The sequence below is a fragment of the Nanorana parkeri genome, unplaced genomic scaffold (assembly GCF_000935625.1).
Source record: "Nanorana parkeri isolate BGI_ZX_2015 unplaced genomic scaffold, ASM93562v1 scaffold445, whole genome shotgun sequence".
In the NCBI taxonomy this organism is placed as follows: Eukaryota; Metazoa; Chordata; class Amphibia; order Anura; family Dicroglossidae; genus Nanorana; species Nanorana parkeri.
The window spans coordinates 866,797-887,553 of record NW_017306713.1 but is presented as its reverse complement, the minus strand read 5'-3'; the positions used below and the strand labels follow the sequence as shown (position 1 = coordinate 887,553).

The 20,757-nt window shown below is 39.5% G+C and overlaps 1 protein-coding gene across 2 annotated transcripts in view; it reads right to left on the bottom strand.

The window, feature by feature from the left end:
- CDK19 (cyclin dependent kinase 19) overlaps nucleotides 1-20,757 on the bottom strand; it is a 132,432-nt gene that overhangs the window by 56,415 nt on the left and 55,260 nt on the right. For both annotated transcript variants that reach the window (XM_018560277.1, XM_018560278.1), the window contains exons 3-4: nucleotides 6,065-6,175; nucleotides 4,946-5,086 (exon numbers count right to left, since the gene is read on the bottom strand). In XM_018560277.1, coding sequence (XP_018415779.1) covers nucleotides 4,946-5,086; nucleotides 6,065-6,175 — 252 coding nt within the window. The remainder of the gene's footprint in view (nucleotides 1-4,945; nucleotides 5,087-6,064; nucleotides 6,176-20,757) is intronic.

Sequence of the window (20,757 nt, the reverse complement as noted above, 5' to 3'; positions counted from 1 at the left end):
CTGATCTCTCTAGTTCAAAGATATCCTTCCTAAGGATTAGTGATCAAAACTGAACCACATATTTATATAGTTGAAAGTGTTGGTAGTGCTTACAATGCTCCTATGAATGCACATTCGCTCTAACTTATAATAACTGTGCTACCTCTCATAAATGTTGGGAACGATGGTTAAGGAAATAATATTGTGACTGACTGAATAATATTGCAAATCTAGATCTTTCTTTTCTCTCTGTCCACGCCTGTCTTCCTATTCCTCTTACTCCCCTCCTTTTTTCTCTTTCTTTCCTTCTCACCCTCCCCTTTATACAAAGTGCCTGACAATGTTTATATGTAATTATAATCTATGTATACCTACTTTGTTATTTATCCATCCTTGTAACATTGCTATTCCATCTTCGCGTTTATCAATGTTCACTGATGTATAACCTTTTTCTATGTATGACAATGTACGCTCATGTTTATATACATACTTTGAGCCCTGTTCTATACTCAATTGTGTTGTTGAGCGCTTTGTAATGCTTTATTGTTTTTAAAAAAAGTGTTAATAGTGCTGTATTTCCCTGTTTACAATTTTACACCAATATCTTTTGATATTGATACAGCTGCTGTACCAGTATTAATAAATCTTATTTTTGGTTCCTTTCGTACCTAGTTATAAAATAGCCCTGTATTTTCTAACAATTCTAAAGTCTAAGAAATACCTGTTCTTTGCAAGGTGGTTTATTTTCTATGCAAGAATTCCACCTGCAACCATCAAATTCGCCACACTGTTGAAACCTGTTGTGGAGCAAGACCACTTTAGCGAAGCTCCAAATAAATAGGCAAGAGTATATTCTGTAAACAGGCAAAGGTCAGGGCAGGAGACATTCAAATCATAACACAAGCAAAAGGTAGAAATGGGCAACATTCAAGCAGCTTCATAACATAGGCTAGAGGTCTTTTTAAGTGCAATAAAGGTTGATAGGAAAGTTAGGCAGACCATCTTGGAGTATAGACAATCCCCACAGCGCCCCAACAATCCCTGCAAAGCATATACTTTTTATACCCAGAGAGATTAAATCAAACTAGGTAGATGAGAGAAGAGACACCACAAGAAACAACTGCAGCCTAACAGGCTAGAGAAAGAGCAAAATAACACACACAGTGGTGAAGAGGGTACCAAAGATGACAAACAGAATCCCAATTATATGCTGCCAAATTCCAAACAAAAAAGGCTAACATTAGAACAGAAAATTTGGAATATCTGGATTATTGACCCTACAAAAATGTAACATTAAACAATGTGTGTACAATGCGTGTAATTTAAACAACGTGGGAGCTATGTTTTGGAGAGCAGACTTGGAATTAGGTTCCCGTGGGAATATTTACCAAATGACTTGTTACTTTCCTTAGTCCATTCTTCATTGTTTTACCTTACAGACAGATGACTACATGCTGATAGCATTCCGCATGAGGCCTAAAATAAGCTTCTTGCATTCTTAATGCACACAATGAAAATAAAACCTATTGAAAATCTGAGTACTCAAAAAAATTCACATCACAAACAATAACTGTTACAAAAAAAAAAAAAAAGCAAGATAATAAGAAATTAACAGGCACTATGTTTTCACTTTATTTTCTATACAAGAAATATTAAAATTCACTATAGAAGGGTTAAAAGGCAAGTGTTACTTTTAAAAGTGCATGCTAAATATATTTTATTCTCTCTACATAAACTTAATATCAGTTTTATACCAGGGCTAAATTAATTATAGGAGCCAGCTGACGACTTTGAATCTTTTTTGTTTTTCAACAAAACCACATGTTCTCAGGCTACTCAACAGTGCCTGCTAGCTCTTAAGGTGCCCATACACTGTACGATTATCGGAAATCCCGCGATGGTACGATAATCGCAAAGTGTATGGAAGGCGTGCGACCGTTTCTACTGTACAGTCGCACGTCTTCCGTCGAACAAGCAGGCTGGAAAACCCTGCTTGTTAGTGGCCTGCTTGTTCCACAACTGTTGAACGGGCCGATGTGTGCACACGCACACTGCCCGTTTGCAGTCATCAGAAGCCCGCCCCTCATTGCAGTCATCAGAATCCAACCCCCAGGGGGGCGGGCTTGCGATGATCGCAAGTACGATCTGGCTGTCCGAGATGGGCAGAGCGTATGTTTTTTAAAATACTTTACAACCCTCGCAAGACAAAAGTTTAGCGATGGTTGTAAAGTGTATGGCCACCTTGAGGCAGACTAGGTCCTGGGTTCTGCTAGATAGGTGCAGTGTATTATGAACAGTTTAAACATCAACGAAAGGTATTTAGCATACTATTTACAAGAGAACATGTTACTGTATTTGCAATAAATAAGTTCTATGCTCACAGGCCTGTTTATTTTGCTACAGTTCACAATGGTACATGCACATTTAGAAACTACTCAAAATATGACTAAATGCTTCTGTATGTCTAAACAAGTACCAAATTCAGTTAGTATGTGATGCACAAACCTCATAAATTACACAAAAAATCCTCCTTCACCTTCCCTGACCAAGTCAAATCCTCCTTCATTTGTGTTTTACACCCTTGCCCCCTCAGACTCGCCAGCTCACAGCAGGAAGGTTTCAGCAAAAGAAGCAGTGCTGTCCATTCAGAAAGCAATGGACAGGACTAGGAATGGCCAGGTTCTGCTTGACAAGCTACAGACTTGTGAAGCAACAGTTACCCCTGCAACATTTTTTCATCCCACTGTACAGAAAGCAGGCGCAGCCTACTTGAGAGTGGCAACTCTGCTCTGAATTTAGGAGCAGTGCAGAATCATTGCTACACCATCACAGGAAGCTGCATTAGGGCCAACATATATTTGTGGGATTTTGTAAGGGGAAGTGAAAATTGTAAGAGCAGACACACTTATATTTAAAGTAGGGATGTACCGATACCAGTGCCGATACTTGGCATTTTCACGGGAACTACCAAGGTTGCAGCGGATGCGGATGCAGCTGCGACTGGGCCCTGGCACCCCTACCAGCTGCCTCCTAACTTTGAGTTTTTCTCTAGTCTAGTCTTGGAGCTGGAAAGGTATCAGTACTTGTACTAGTACGAGTCCTTGGTATCTGTGCATCCCTAACTTAAAGTGACACTAAACTTTTAAATCTTCAAAATTAGGGATGCACAGATACCGGTTTTTCGAGTACCAATACCGATACTTGTATGTTGGTACTCGCCGATAGCAAGCTCCGATAGTGGTACTTCCGCTAACATGGAGCCAGCTTCAGGGCAATCAGGAAGGTTACCAGCCTTACAGAACCCCAAATAGCTAACCACTTACAGTGTACGTGAGCAGTCATTTGGGCACTTTGTGGCGGTAACTACAGTGTACGTCTCCCGTCACGAAGGGGTCAATTAATTAAATGTTGGCTTTTAAACAAAAGTTTAAAAAAACACTAACTTAACCATGTATAAGCTGAACATACAAGGTGAACAAGGTGCATCTAAGGTAATTATTGTTATCCCTTATATTACAGATTACAATTTTTAATTAAGTTCAGCATGTTTGGATATTCAGATGTTTTACCGTCACAAATAGTTATGAAAGCTTAAAAAATATGATGCACATATGCAAACCTTTGTGTTCTTTGAAATGACAGTTTGGGGTTAGAATACCTATTTCTGTATGACTATAAATCTTTGAGATCCCATTTCTACAGGCTAATAATATACTGTTCATCTTTCTCAATTGTCCAGCCAGCTCATCACCACAATGTTTCCAGTACACGTGAGATAGAAAGACAATGATTATTAATGCTCACTTCTATTTTCTTTAGCAGCGCATACGTATATTGTACAACATTTTGAAACCCAGCTGGTTGCTATGGGTCAAGCACCACTTTTTGCTCCAGTTCCTATAAAGTACCAATGTTATTTTATAATGACTTTGCTTCCCATTTAGGAGAACCAATCACCACTAAGTTACATCAGTATTTATGTAAAACATCTAGAATGTAAATATACTATCGCAATTTACATAAAAGATGTAGCTTAGCAATCTTTAGATGTGATGGCTGCATTAGTTCTCAGTTTTTTACCCCTTTATTTTCACCTGGTAATCCAGTCAGTAACAAACTTCTTGTATTGGGGTGGCTACATTCACTCCTCCACTGCATCAATGGAGGAGCAACATAGGCACCATTGGACAGCAGCACTTTTTCTGGACAGCTTGGTCTGTAAAAAGAATTTGAAAAATAATAGACTTATTGGCTGGTTTACCAGGTAATAAATAATTTTAAGGGGGAATCAAAAAAGCAAAAACTTCTTCTAACTTGATGTTAATGACTCACTGCGTCATTCTGTATTTCTCATCTTTGATTTTGCCCATAGTTCCACTTTAAAGCTGGCCACAGAGTAGTTCGCCTTTCAGCCTATTCCTGCTGAAACAGATAAATTTGAGTCGTCGATGGCCCTGCAAGCACCACCACAAAAAGTCAACTGAGCTGGGTAGAAAATTATCGGCCTAACAGCCACTGTATCCTATCAGATGCAGCCAATGCGGATACCTGAATCTACAAAGTTCCACAGGAGGAACTTCCTGGTCCTACTGTGGGGAACTACCACACCCTAAGACCTGAGGCAGGTTTCCACAAACCAAATCCAATAGGAAACCAGAAGTCTAAATCAAAACTGGGATGTGTTTTATGGGAAAAAATTACCTTATGCTAGTTATCCTAGTTATGCTGTAGTTCAATGTGTATTGCTTTGCTTATCATTATTTTAAAAATCTGTCTTACAGTATAGAGCACATACAGCAGGGTATCGATGTATCCCGAGGCAATGGCATCATTTTCTACTAACCTGTGGCAAGGGGCTTAGTATTTCAACCTTTCAGCATATTTCATTTCTACATAACATGTTAACGTATTCTTTAAAGTATGTAAAATGTTTTGCTATGCACTAAATCCCCACACACACACTTACCAGATCTCGATGCAGCACCCAGTTCGAATGCAAATAATGAATTCCATCCAAGATCTGGTACAGCAAAGACTTGACCATTGAGCGAGGCAGCTGCATGGGCTTCTTGTTTGCTTTTGAGGCACGATGAAATTTGATGATGTGCTAGAATTAAAAGTACAATACTTGTAAGTTATTACACAGTTATTTTACATGAGGTGTAAAAGTCTAAAAGAAGACATATAAAAGAATAAGGGCATTTTTGGGGAACAGAACTGCATTTCTCCCCATGCAGGTCAATGGGAATGGAAGAGCTCAAAACCATCTCACATTGATCTCAAATGCGAGCGGAGTGTACTTAAATGCATGCTCATCTACACAAGCCCTTATTATTGTTTGAATAAAGCAATTATTAACTCCTTAAGCTCTTAGATTTATGTTCTGACTGGCAGTGCATTCCCACTACAGGGATGGATCTACACCCTTTCGTTTTTAGTAAATTGCACATACACGCACTCAAAAGCATTAACATTTACTGAAGTTTTGTCATGTATATGGACAAGGATAACACCAGTCTGGGATGGGGTCAGACCCTTCTTGGCCAGTTTGTAGATCTGTTCCTTCATGTCATCAGACGTCAGTTTCAGCCAAGTGGGAACGCTGCGTCTGTATGGGAGTGCTGACTGGGACAAGCCCTTCCCCGAAGCGTGCATGGGGCCCATGATGGCGGCTGGAGAGAAAGGTGAGCAGGAAAGAAGTTTATTGCAGAAAAGACATACTGTGTCTCTTCTGGGGGTGGGATTTCATGCCTCTGTTAACTTTGAAGATATATTTCTCTGCAATGGCTATAGAAACAAAAGGTGAATGAGGGCTTGTTTTAAAGCGCTTTTACTATTTGCTAACAAAATGTAAATATTATAGTGTGCATAATATGGGCACAAGTTCAATGTAAGTATGGGTTTGTTGGTAATTCATACAATTTGGTTGCATAATCGATAACTATTTGCAGAAAAATAAGGTGTAGACTTTGATTTTTGAAACATAATTCAGGTAAAACTATTGCCGGCCATTGATGTACCCTATATTTTTTGCGTTTTTATGAAAAAAAATTGCTTTCAAAAGTGTATTGAACTGCAGACTTACCCACAAATCGTGTTCTGCATAATCAAAGAGTAGCCAAACTTTTCTGTCACTGTGAGACAGGAATACTTTCTGTAATGCAATTACGTTTGGGTGCTTCAACTCGCGTAACAGCTAAAAGAAAGAGAGGACAGTGTTATTCTGGAAAACCTTGTACACTTGCATTTTAAGACATTAAAAAAAGGGCATGAAAATGGTTAATTAGAATGAGCTTAATAAGATATGTTATGCAAAGTAAGTTACAGCAACCTGTTACACAGTAGTTTAAGGTGTAATTCTGCTTTCCATTAAACAAAACCCTGTCTAGTTCAGCTCCATATATTTCAATAATTTCAGCAAACTTTACTGCAGAGTTTTACAAGCCATTACAAGTTTTAGTGCCGGTCTCCTACATTCACATAATCCACCCAGTGTTATATTAACATGCTACACACTTCATGGAAGTAAATAAGGCATGTGTACACTACTACGTCCTGTCATTTTGCTTTGTGTTTTTGTCTAAGGCTTACATTTAAAAAAAAAAAACAAGTTTGTCCTAAAAATATATTATGTATTACTTTGTTATTTTAAGTAATGACAAAGTTACTGCAAAATCAATAGGCCCATAGCCGAAATGTAAACAATTCTCTTGTTTATAGGCGGTGTACTGGTGTAAGAGCTTAAGAGATAAAAATATCTGAGATGCTGTCACTCACGCAGCTGGGCGGATCCCGTCGTCTAAGTCGGGATCCGCTCCGGCTGCAGCGTCTCAGTATACCGCGAGCTGTAGCTCGCGGTATACTGGGCCTAGGGTAACGGGAGGACGCTAGTTTGTGTCCTCCCGTTACCCTAAGGAGAACTTTGAGGGAAAACACTGACCCCATAGTTCTCCTTTAAGCAGTTACATAAGTAAATTAGATTTTAGGGGGATGCTATACAAAAACAGTGTTGTCATAGAAACAAGGAAATTACACTAACATTTTTGGCTACTTAAGAAAATAAGATGGACACTGAAATGCAAAGGTAATTTTTGATAATGTATTGCAGTGTTCAGAAATAAAAGGTGTCAAGCCAAAAGATGAAAGAGTCAAAAAAATGCCTTTAATTGTTCACAATTCGATTAAACAAAACCCTCTTCATCAGGGCTTAGAATGGGATAAGGATTAATTGGACTCAAAAATGCTATGATATAGTGATACCAAATGTATCACTATATGATTTGAAATGACCTCTAAATGATTTGATATAAAGATCTCTTTTAAGTCTGTAATTGGCAACAGCAAAGTAATAAAAACTCAAAAACAAAGAAAAGCCCTTAAAGGAGAACTATTGGGTCAGTGTTTTTCCCCACAGTTCTCCTTAGAGTAACGGGAGGACACAAACTAGCGTCCTCCCGTTACCCTAAGCTCAGTATACCGAGAGCTACAGCTCGCGGTATACTGAGACGCCGCAGCCGGAGCGGATCCCGACGTAGATGACGGGATCCGCCCAGCTGCGTGAGTGACAGCTGGCTCTGCCTATCTGGAGGCAGAGCCAGCTGTACCCGCCCCCTCCCCCGTCCGTTCCGCCAGTCAGCGCTGGCAGATCAGAGAGGGGGACCCAGCCCTCCCCCTGTCACGGCAGAGAGCCGTGACAGCATCTAGAGGTGAGCGATCCTGGTATGTGTTCGCTCACCTGCCCGATCTACTGAGCCGACCTGTGACAGTCTCATTGTCACAGGTCGGCTAGAACTATGAGGTGAGTGGAAATCACTCATCTCATAGTTCTCCTTTAACAAGCCTAAAAAACCCAAACATAATGGAACCCTTTTGACTGATTCAAATTAATTTTGCCTACAGGTGAAATTATACAAAAAAAAATTGTAAGTTTCGTCAATGTGAAATCAGCCAGTTTCACTCACGCCTAATGGAAGCACTGATATGCATCAATTAATAAGGTGATATCCTCGATCACCTCAGTTGACAGCAGGTTATTACAGTGAATGCTTATTTGCTACCCTCTATGAAATGGAATATTGTGTTGCACCATATTGTGTGAATTAACAATATATACAAGCTGTTTATGATGGTGACCATGTGAGCAGTTTGCATCACTGGGCCAAAAGATGAAAATATAGCAAGGAGGGAATATCTGAATTGTATTGCACACCAAGGTGTAACTGACTTGTGACAGCACTTTATATCTTAATGTATTTATTTTTTGTGTTTTTTAATTTACTTTTGACTGAAAGAGATTGGGGTCACAGAGTATCTCAGGATCTTGCCAGATATCTTGTCAGTTGAGTTCCCATTTATCCATGAAGACTACAGAATCCCTCCCATCTGTGTTGTGGAGAAGAGGAGAGAGTGTGGTTTCTGTAGTCCTGCTTCTTGATACAGTATGGTTCACAAGGGAAAAATAAAGGGGAAAAAATCTTTAAAAAATAATATAGTCACCACATGTCAGGGATACCGGCACAGGTGACCCCACACCTGCGCAGCTACCCACACAGGCAGACCGAACACTTATGACCACACCTGACAGGGCAGAATGTATTATATACGGTTTAATAAACAGCAACACTAAACAACACCCAAAAGCAAACATAAATAAGTAACATCAACAAGACTACAAGCAGGTAATGGCAACATGAGGACAAGCAGGTAATGGCAACAGGAGGAAAGGCAGGTAATGGCAACAGGAGGAGAGGCAGGTAATGGCAACAGGAGGTATCTAGGACTGCAAATGGGTAACCGAGCTCGGGACACAAAGAGGGTTCAGGACTGGTAACAGGACTCTGGACGGAAAGCAGGGTTCACCGGATATGGCGACAGAACTGGGGACTCAGGATTCACAGGAAACCATCAGGGTTCAAGTTTCAGGACTGGGATCAGGACTCACAGGAAACAATACTGAGCCATCATCCTGACTGCAGGGAGGGTTTAAATATCCTCCCAGGAAGCACCAGGTGATGGCTAAGTACTGGCAGCTGGGAAACACCCGCAGGTGAGCACTGGAGCTGCTATTCTGGATCCTAACACCACATCTATACCACATCTAAGGACTGGTAAGCTGCAATATATTCCATTTTTGTTCTTGGATTTAGATATGCTTTATGTTCTGCACTCCTTACTTAAAGGGAAGCTGACGCATTGTAAAATTAGTAACACTGAGGTTAGAGTAATTTTTATGTGATTTCTGGTACTTAAATGCCTGCCGTTTCATTTCATATGTGTGTCCTTTAGGAACAGATTTGTAAACCAGTCCTTGATTAGTATGAAACAAGCACTTAGCGACCTCACTAGGGCACTGCATATAGCCACACAATTAGCCACACAGACTGTTTTCAATCTGTCTTCATTTAAACCTTTGAAACATACACAAGACTTTTAACAGATGGATTCTGTTTTTAATCTTTAAAGTGCATCTTACCCAAAAACAAAAATGTAATATATTAAAGTTTACCAGTCCTCAGATGTGATGGCTCATTTACTTTTTTCAGACTAAGAAAATTTTTAGCAAGTACAGAAAATATCTGTTGATCTTGCCAGAAATACAATGTCCTTGTTATATCATGCGAACTGAAAAAGAAACATAAACAATGTTATCTATTTTGTAAACTATTAGTCCCACCAATATATCATATAAAGGAGATGAACACAGGCAGACATGTTTAACCACTTGAAGACCGGGGTGTTAGACCCCCTTCCTGGCCAGGCCATTTTTCAGTATTCAGCGCTGCAGTACTTTCACTGACATTTATTCCGTCATGCAACGCTGTACTGAAACAAATTTCATACCATTTTTTGGGGATAGATAGAGCTTTCCTTTGGAGGTATTTAATCACCACTGGGGTTTTTATTTTTTTACTATATAACAAAAAAAGTACCCAACATTTTTTTAAAAAAAACCTGTTTCCCTATGAAATGTAATGAAACATTTATTATCACCCCATTTTTTTGGTTAAAATATAAAAGACGGGGTCACGTCGGGTAAATAGATACCAAACTTGTCAAGCTTTAAAATTGTGTGTGCCTGCGAAATCGCAGAAAATTACCACTCCAAAAATTGGCCATAGGCGACGCTTTAAAAGCTTTTAAAAGCTTTTACTGTTATGAGTAATTAATGGCCGTAAAATTATTGCTCTCATTCCGACGTTCGCGGTGATATGTAACATGTGCGACACATTAGGTGGAATTGTCGTTTTCGCATGTTGGCGCACCCGACGCATGTTTGCGTGTGTATGTGTGTGTATGTGGGGGGGGGAAACTTTAAAAACAAATTTGTGTTATTTAAAAAAAAAATTATTTGTGACTTTTTTTTTAGCTTCTTTATTTTTTTATGCTTTAGTTTTTTTTACACTTATCTTTATTGCTATCACATAGGGAACTAAGAAATCCCCTATGTGATAGCCAATTCACATGACACGTCCTCGTTATGAAGACATCAGGGGTCTCTAAGACCCATAATGTCACCCAAGGTCCCCCAGAGAGGCTCATGAAGCAGAGATCTGCTTCATCAGCTTCTCACCGGCATCTGTAACCGGAGAGTGACACTGAATGCAGGAAGTGATGTAATATACATCACTTCCTGCATTCGGGGAACAGAGAGGAGATCAAATGGAGATCGTGTAATGATCTCCCTTTGAACTCCACTGACAGCGTCGCTGTGCTGGTCCCAGCAGCACCGGATCTCGGGACCGGCAGCACCGGTGATGGAGATGGCGGGGATGAGGGGGGCCGCACACCCGCAGCTACTACAAGCGATCGGGCGTCTCTAGAGACGCCCGATCGCTTGAATGTAAACAGCCATCGCTCGCTGTTTACATTGCTGACAGTTTCCCCACTCGTGTGCGCGCTGGGCACCACGCACGAGTGGGGGGAGGGGCAGGACGTCTTAAGACGCCTCCCGCTCCTATAAGGCTCCCGTCCGGCCGTTCAGGAATGGCCATGGATGGGAGGTAGTTAAAGTCCAGCCTGCGTGACATCCAAGGCTGCCTTCATGGATACCATGGAGAAGCCACAAAGGCAACATGTAGCCACAAAGGGACAGGAAGTGTGTTATGCGCAGCATTACCAGGTGAAATAAAGTGGAAAAGCCGAAAATTAAAAACGAACGCAGATAAACTAAGTTAAGGAAAGGTAAGCTGCAATATATACATTTTGTGTTTTTAGGTATAGGCTTGCTTATATTAAAAGGTGAAAAATTAGAAATGAACTCACTTTCATGTCCAAGTGCAGGCATACAAAAAGGGACTAAAAAAACTTTACCAAAAATTGGAATTATATTATTCTTCTTCAAAAATAGCCTCCACTAGACCACTACATGATGCTACTGACAAGTTGAAGAAATAGAAATGTATTTTAGGTGTTTACTTGCAAGTAATACTCTTTCCTAAGATTGTATGTTCCAGTAAATATTATTGAACAGTCCTTTTCCTTATTCCAAAAAAGAAAAACAAGAACTTTTTAAAGTAAGGTGCTTTTGTAGCAGCAATCTCATATGATTTCTCACATGTTAGAGGGAAAGCAAATCCCATGAAGAGCAACAAAGCAGCCAGAAGGAATAAGGGTGTGAACATAAAAGTTTAGCATGTGGAAGGTTTGAGTATAACCTCAAACTGAGTTAAGTATTTGATGAGTGAATTGAGTTAAGTATTTGATGAATGCAACTCTAATAAATGTGCATCTTGTGGCTGTTTTCTCTCTTTTTTTAATGAATAAAGTGTCCACAATCAAATATCTTGCCAGTCAATATGCTTTTAGAATGTATAACTTGATCCTGTTAATGCTAGACAAGTGAATTCAAACTCTGGAGATAAATCTTAAAATGCATTCAATGACCTTACTTATTAACAAATATATAGCTTATTTGTATCCCATGATGGACTACAATCTCAATACAAATTAGTAAACTAAACATGAGTTTGTAGTCCATCACAGGAGTGAGCTTGGAGGGGGCTACTTTACAACACATACAGGGACCATGGAGAACAAAAGTAGCCACCCTCCAGAAGGAAGGACAGTGTCAGCACCAATTTAGAGATTTTGAGGATCTACAGCTGAGTGATACACAAATAAGATACATTTTTGTTAGTAGTTAAGGTACTTGAATGCATTTTTAAGATTTAGCTCCTGAATTTAGTGTCACCTTAATTGGGCCAGCTTAAAGAGGAATCCCACTTGATACTAGATGGTTTAAAAAGAATAAATCTGGCAGAATTACCACTAATGTATAAAATGTTAACTGAAAGAACTATGAGATTTTAGATACATTATACATCTCTAGCCTCATACCCAAAGCTCACTTTTCTACCTTGTCCACCCCCATCACACAGAATTACTAATACTAATACTAAACCCAAACTTCCAGCTTTTTATCACAGCTCGATGGGAAATCGCAGCCCAGTCTCAAACCAGAAAAATAAAAACATTGAGATTTTTAAGCACTCTGAGGACTACAAAACCCCTACCATCTATGCTGTGTAGAAGAGGAGAGAGGGAGGAGAGAGGGTGGTTTCTGTAGTCCTGCCCTAGAGTGACAACACTGCTGCTTGATAGAATTCTTCTTCTCTAACAGGTTACTTTATTCTAGCTATGTATTTATTAAAAAAAAAAAACATATTTTACACAGAACTATTATACGTATCTGAATAAAATGCTTACTGAAGTTAAGGGCATGGGAATCATTGTGCTTCTGCTCCTTCATTGTCCAGTTACTGGCTGGGTCAGATCCTGGATCAAACTGTATTGCTTAGCTGCAGTATAATCTAAACAGACGTCAAGGCCCTGCCTGTCCGGTCTGGCATGGATGTCTTGATCATTTTGTTTCACAAGGTTTTATTGACAACAGTGCAAAATATACTGTAAACTTTAAAACAAAAAAAGTAATGCGTGACACATATACAATCTCTCTCTCGCTCTCACCACAGTACACATTATATATATTGTTGATGTGTTCTGCTGATGTTTTATGTCTAAAATAATCATGTGAAAGAACAAGGAAACACACAACAACCTGTTGTTGCAGTCAATCTAATGCAAGCCAATCACATTCATTTTTTTTTTTCTGAAGGAGATCTTCAGTCTGGAATATGCTTTTCTCTGACCTAAGACTTTCTGTTCTTTGTCAAGTTAGCTCTATATTTAATCGATAGCAACATTAGGGGATTTGCCATAACTTCATGACCAAAAAGAAATACATGCTCAGACAGATATGTTCAAAAGGATCAAAGTATGACAAAAACTTTAAAATAAAAATTCTACTTTTAGTTCCAAATATCAATAAATGTATTTTTGATTTTGGGCACTTCTGATTTGCTTCTCGTTTTTGCATGCAGCCCAGAGTCACAGTCCAGCCTTCCTTACTCCAGCGTCTCTTTTAATTCACAGTCTATTTTTTGTAGCATAGCTTTGGAAATTGTGGGATCTATTTATCAATGTTTTCACCCAAGAGACACCAATTTTTTACATAAGATGAAATTAGAAAAATAGGTGAATCTTGGGTGAAAGCACTGATAAATAGACCACTGTGTCGAAGTTGCTATATGAAGTTACAGAAAGAAGACTAACAGATGTTGGACAGAAGCAGCAACTCTCATTACTTATTAACAGAAAACTAAATTTGTATTACATTTTTTTTAAGCTGCTTATTAAGTTCATAAGTTTAAGCTACGAAAACAATTCAGAAGAAGATGCTTGCTTTGTAGCTCCCTTTGATTGAAAACTGAGAAGAATCATCCCCTTCTACAGTATTACATATGTTAAATGCATCTATGGAGAATGTAAACAACCGTTTTTTTCCCCCAACAGGCTTGAAATTAGTATGGCTACAGAACTAAACAGGATTTAAAATACAAAATAGTATTTTATATTTCATACTTACTTTTATTAAAAATATGTTTTAAATTTGTACTCTGTTAAGTCTCAACATTAACAAATAATATAAAATATGAAAAACCTTGAACTGACTTTTGAATTCCAATCTACTGGTTGTATTGTATTGCATACCTTTATCTACTTGGCTTTCTTCTCTTTTTCTCTCCCTAACTTCTCTCTCTGTTCTTTTTCCTTCTTGTTCCATGTTCTGTTATGCTCTTCATGGGGGTATATACGTGAAACATTAGGACATAAATACTAAGATTGCCTTTATACCTCAAAGTTTGTAAAAGTACAAGATGTATGATCTCCCTAACTGTACTGTAATTTCTTTGAAAAACCTTTCTTAATAAAAACTTATTGAACCTAAAAATAAAATATGTACAAAATCATTATAGACTTTAAAAGAAAACCTTTTCCAAGAAAAATATGAAGGCTGAAACCTGTGTTTTTTGTAAGTTCCTTCTAGACCATACCCAAGTATCTAATATCCACACCTTACCACATACATATGGTGATGAACTTAAAGACGAGGCAGCATAATCCTGAAGTGTATGGCTATTTTAAGTGTTGAGTAAAAGAAAAAGACATGGAAGCTGTTTCCAAGCAACTACATCTTTTTCTTTGCTGCCACCATATTTCCCAACGGACAGATTTAATTAATGTTTGCTAAACAAGACAAGGAAAGCATTTATTTTTTATTGCATTGCTAAAAACATCTTACAAAATCTAGCTAAATCTATTTAATAAAAGTAAAACAGATAATTTGCTTAAACCCCCAGCCTTTGGGACATCTTGCACAAGATCTAAGGACAGGATGGTATTTCCTCAAATTTTTATTTTAGGTTTCTCAGTCATTTCAATGTTCACAATACTCCAGGCTCATCATAAGACTCATTTCAAAAGGAGCAACACCCAGAGGCACAGTTGAAAAGGAATATATTTAGAATCTTACTTTGTAATAAAGAGATTCCAAAATTGAATGAAAAGTTACAAATATCCCCAAGCTCACTCAATCAATAGGAGTTTATCTTTTCCAAGTACCTTAAAACACAGTGCTTTATATGCCCTATTTTAGAAACCATACTGTAAATAGAGTTATATAATGAGATAAAGGCTACTTTTAGAAAGTTTATTAAACAGAACATGATCGCAGCATGTAACTAAAGTAAGACTGTACCCTAAGGCCCTGTTCAAACCTGCATGTTCGCGCATTTACGTGCCGCGTTTGCCTTACTGTTTGGGGCTATTGCCACCCCACCGCTATCTGCACTGAGCACTGCACCTCCCCCCTTTGCCACTTCACAGACACACACACAGACCGCATGGGGGGGGGGGGGCTGTCCCAGGGATAGGCTGCACCAAAGGGATCCCAATAAGCCACAAAAAGGAGATTCTGGGAATTCCCTGGATTACATGCAGAGCCGATGCAGCAGCAGCGGTGTGTGTGATGAGCTCTCCTCACCGCTGGGCACTGGCTGTAGGGGTCTCGATGAAACACCGGCTCCCAGCATGGAGGAGAGAAGCAGAGGATCTGGATTAACTAATCATTAATGAGAATCATTGACAACAATTGTAATTTTTTATTATTATCAATTAAATCAATTAGTTGATTCAGCCCTATACATATGTTGGAAATGCAACAGCATATTGATTGAATTACTGACATTCAGACGTGTAATATTGTCTTTTGAGCTGTAGATGGTGCTGCAGTGCTATGTTAGTCTCTATGCTAATGTATGTTTATCTATGATATACAGGAAGTTCTATATGCTGTAGAATGCTGTATTCTGATGTAACATTCTTCTAAGCAAGTAAAACTTAATTCAGCCTTCCTCAAGATCGTAATGCTTCATCTAAACACATAACCAACAGGTTATGGGCCCAGTCACTAAACAGAACACTGCAAGTCCACAGGAGCTGCATCCAAGCTACTGAAAGCTGGCAAGTAGTTCAGATATGAAGTATGTTATTGCAAAGCTCAACAATAGCAACTACCAGCTGAGAAAGTTCGAGCAGCTTGAAATGCTGCTAATCAAAGACCACTTGTGGCAAGTACTGAGTACAGACAGACCCAGTAATGGACCTGCGGAGGAATTGTAAAAGAAGAACAGGCAAGCAAAAGCAATTATAAGTCTGATAGTGGAAGACGAACAGCTCATCCACATCACAGAATGCTTATTTTAAGGTTGAAGTCTCAGTAATATACAATGCATATAAGGATGTGCATCTTAAGCACAAAATTACTTTAAAGAACAGGAAGTTAAACATACATGTTTTAATATCTGGTCCTCTGAATTACAATTACAATTTTCTCTTTTACAGACGTATGAGGATCACTGATCTACAAAATGCATAGCTTTGACTGCAACATTCTTCTTACTGATCCTTTGTACTATAATTATGTATGCAGAGCACATTACAAGCATGTATGTTTATGTGGGAAGTAATCATTCTGCTTGGCACATAACTGATTATTGGCTGCAGCTCACTGTTGCTAGCCTGTCTTTCCAATCTAATCACAGGCATTTCTGGCCAGAACTGTTTCAGCCAATAAACTCCAAGTGAATACTGAAGGATTGTAGTATGCTGTCCATCAACAGAAATAGGTTTTCAGCGCTCATCACCTCATATTCATACATTTTCTAAAACCACGGAAATGCAATTCCTTGCTGAAATCTCCTTCAATGTATCACTGTGAAAAGCATATACTCAACCACACTGATATCAGGCAGCATATAACAATTTGAAATGGAATTCATTGTATGCAAAGAGGCAGGGGGCAGAGTTTATCTGTCCATCCCCTCTGACCCAGATAGTATTCTATGATATAAAAGAACATTATGGGCAATTTACTGACCACCTTTATTGTAAGTGATATTTACAATTAAAAATGTGTCATTCTTTTCTAAAGCTAAAATACACAAAAAGAAAACCGGATACTAAATTAAATACCATATCATGAGACTATAAACTGTATTTCACACATTAAGAATTAAGCATTAACATACTGTTTGTTAGCCCAATTACACCAAAGGCAAAAAACACAAAATGCAAACATAAGGCAAAACTGTGTGCTAATGGAAAAAAACATGCAAAAACTAAACAAACTTGCAAGGATCACAAAACACACAAGAACAATGAATATGCTTTTTGGATTACTTCTGAGTAATTAAAGGGGGAAAAAATATCTGGGTAATTAAATGGGAATCCTAATGCCTAAAGAAAAAAACATGTGCTTCAGCACTTATTACAAATATATTTACAGTTATGAGTGCATCTGTACTTAGATTTTTCTCTTAGGCTAGGTTCACACCTGAGCTGATCGAAGCGCTGAAAAACGCTCAGCAAGTGAAATCCCATAAATTCCTATGGGTATGGTTCCCACCTGTTTCGTGATTCAAAGAGAACATCCTTACCCAAATCAGCAGATTTCTGTTACGTTGGCTGACAACTTCATATCTATCGACAGCAAGAGATATTAAAGTAAATGGTAACTGGACAGATTACAAAAATGTTGTCCAATCACAAATGTTTTCCACAATATAAAAGCAGCAAAACCGTGCAATTTCCGGTCCAAGCCCATGAGGGACTAAGACACTGGACTCTGCCTTCTCTCCTTCATGGCCTTTTCACAGCTTTGTCCCAGAAAAACAGCTCTACAAGTACTGTACTCTACAGGGAACCTCCATGGGCTGCGTCCATACCAAAATCTGGTGCCCTCTCACAGCCTAGAGGAAGACGCCAATGGGGAGTCTATCTCTTCTGGCATTTATATAGACCATAAACAATTAGCTGGTGCAGCACAACATTATAAACCTGACATCTCCCATGCACTAAACAAGGCAGTACAAAAACACATTTAGCCCCCAGATTTAAAACAAGGAGAGTGGTTAGTGGAAGCCAAGACCAGAATCACGCACTTGGGAGCCTGCAATCCTCCCTTGCTGCAACAAACAAAATACTTTTTAAGGCGGATAAAGTAGATGACCTGGAGAACAGGTCCTGCCAAAACAATCTTCTGGTGGTGGGACTCGCCTCAATCTATCCATCGGAATGATCATAAGAAATTTTGCTTGACTGCTATCCCACAAGTTCTGGGGCTGCCTACCCAATGTAGAGAAGAAAGGGCACATATATTGGGGCAGTGAGACAAGACAACAAATCACCTAGGCCAGTCATTGTCTGCTACCTGGATTCTGCGAAAGGCTGCAGAAACTTAAAGCATACCTCACTGACTAAAATTTAGTAGCGTCTGTCTAAAAACTTCTACTGTTCGCCAATTATGCAGCTGAACTGACTAAGCAACAGAAGCTATTCAACACAGTCTGCCAGTAACTAGCTAATAGATGGATTTGTTTTTTCCTGTAGCTCGCAGTATACTGAGCTTAGGGTGACGGGAGGACGCTAGTTTGTGTCCTCCCGTTACCCTAAGGAAAACTATGGGGAAAAGCCCTAACCCCCTAACCCTGCTGGTTTGGATGCAATGCCCGTTCATTGCATCCAAACCAGCAGTCACCTTCAGAAAGGCTCCCAATCTCAGAAACTAAAAAGCACCAAGCAAGCTATCATCCGCCAACATTAGAGACACACAACATCAAAAATTCGACAATAGAGTGGGCATCCACCAATGCAAAAAATCCCGTTGTCTTACATGTCAGTTCATCACCCACGGACAACCCACATTCAATGATCATCTCAACAATAGTTACCCCATTAAACAGTTTATCACATGCTCGTACGACCATGTGGTCTATGGCCTGAAAAGCCCATGCGGCTTATTGTACATTGGACGCACTATACGTACCCTAAGAAAGAGGATAGGCGAACACAGGCTGTTCATCGCTGACGGCGACCGTGATCACAGTGTCCCTAGACATTTTCCCGCTAAACATGGCAAACGTATTCAGGATTTACACGTATTCGCCATAGAACACATTCCCATCCTTTTTTCTCCAGCTGAGCGTTTTCAGAGGTTGTGTAGACAAGAGACCTTCTGGATCTACAGACTTAACACCCTTACCCCAACAGGACTTAATGAAGAATTAGAAATTTTGAACCTTACATAAAACTTCCTAAACCTATGTCCTACATGACCATTCTAGTAACATATCCGTCTCCCATCCATTCAGTATCCTTGATTAAGTGAGATTTCAAAAAAGTCCCCCAAGAAGAGTAACGTCTTTTCAGCAAAAAAAATGGGCTGAAAATCTCGGCTTATACTCGAGTATATACGGTATTTATACTAAAAAACTTTTATATTTTGTTTCTCCCTCACAACATAATAATTTTTTAATAATCTTTGTAATTTTTATTGTCCATAACAAAGTAGCTTTTAATTATATTATCATTTTTATCAAAGCGCCATTTTTAATACACAAATAAAGCATTTTAAAAAAAAAATTAAAATACCATTTTCATTGAACAAATTCCCCTTTTCCCCCCCTTCTTTTACAATAATAATACAATATTAACAAATAAAAAGAGTTCTTTCCATTGTCTTTCCCTTTTCCCAACAGTTTAACATGACCCCAGTGTATACTAAAGCTTCCAAATACATCCTAGTGTCCAGCAGCCCCGTTCCTTATGTTAAACCGCGGTAGTACTAGCTCCGCCCACCTGTCACTTTTTAAACCCGGCGGATTCCCGCCACCGCCTATTGTTCCACTTGAGCTTGAAAAAGAGGTTAACACATCGAAACGCGTCGCTCTTAATCTTCTTTACCCAAAGCATCCCCGTCCCTTCACTGATCCAACCACCCGGGGTCTGTTAGCTGTGCTTGCGTACCGATTACTGTACACCGTCCTCAGCAGACCTGACTAAGACCGAGTACCAACAATTACAGCCGCGGCCATAGCAGCTCAGTCTGCACTCGATACCGTTGGGTCCCTGCTGGTTCTCCCCCACACTGCCCAGAGCCTACATTCTCTCAGCGGCACCACGGACAGAGTCCCCTCTCTCCGTTTACAGTATTCCTCTCTGGTAGATGAACCTCCTCAAGCAGCACATCAACTAGATCCGTACAGACACCACGAGGGTCCCGATCCTCCGCACAGGCCGCCCATTTCCTGATCCCTGGATTCACATGTAAGTACCATTACATTGATTCTCTGCCATTGATTCCTTACCAGTACATTGATTCTCTGCCATATATATTTCAGTCCAACTGGCTAGTGCTCTATTGTTGTGTATGCTGTTGCGCCCTTCGTGTTCCTTTGTTGATATAAACCTCCCTTCAAGATCTTTTAAGGGTACTCCAGGCTCAAAGACCTCTTCTTCGAATATATACAGTAGCTTCCTCAAAGAGACACTTAGCTAGGGAGGCCTGCACACTTTAGACACAGTATAAAACTGGGACAGGTTCTTGGACATTTTGGTCAAGGACACTTAAGACAAAATACAAACTGGCTGGCATAGTCTGTGAACAGAAGTTACAGCTGAAGTCTGGAGGGAGCTTCAATTAAGAATTATTCACAAAAGCATATTGGGCCTTTAATGCCCCATAAAGTCACCCCGACCCAACTGGCTGACCACCTGCTCAAAATGTTTCACTCCCCATCCCAACCTGGCCCATCTCCTCTGGTCTTGTCCCTTCATCTACAACTTGTCAAAAAAGTCTCATCTACAACTTTTCGCAAAAAGTCCTCAACATCATGGAAATTTAGCCTGTCCACAACAGAAAGTGCTTAAGGCCCGGTTCACACCTGAGCGTTTTACGTAAAACGCGCAACAGGTGAAAACCCATGTTTGCCTATGGGCATGGTTCTCATCTGTGCGTTTCACCGCCATACGCCCAAAGAAGTACAGGAGCTTCTTTGGGGCTTATTAACACGCGTATCTAGCTGTATCCATAGGGATACA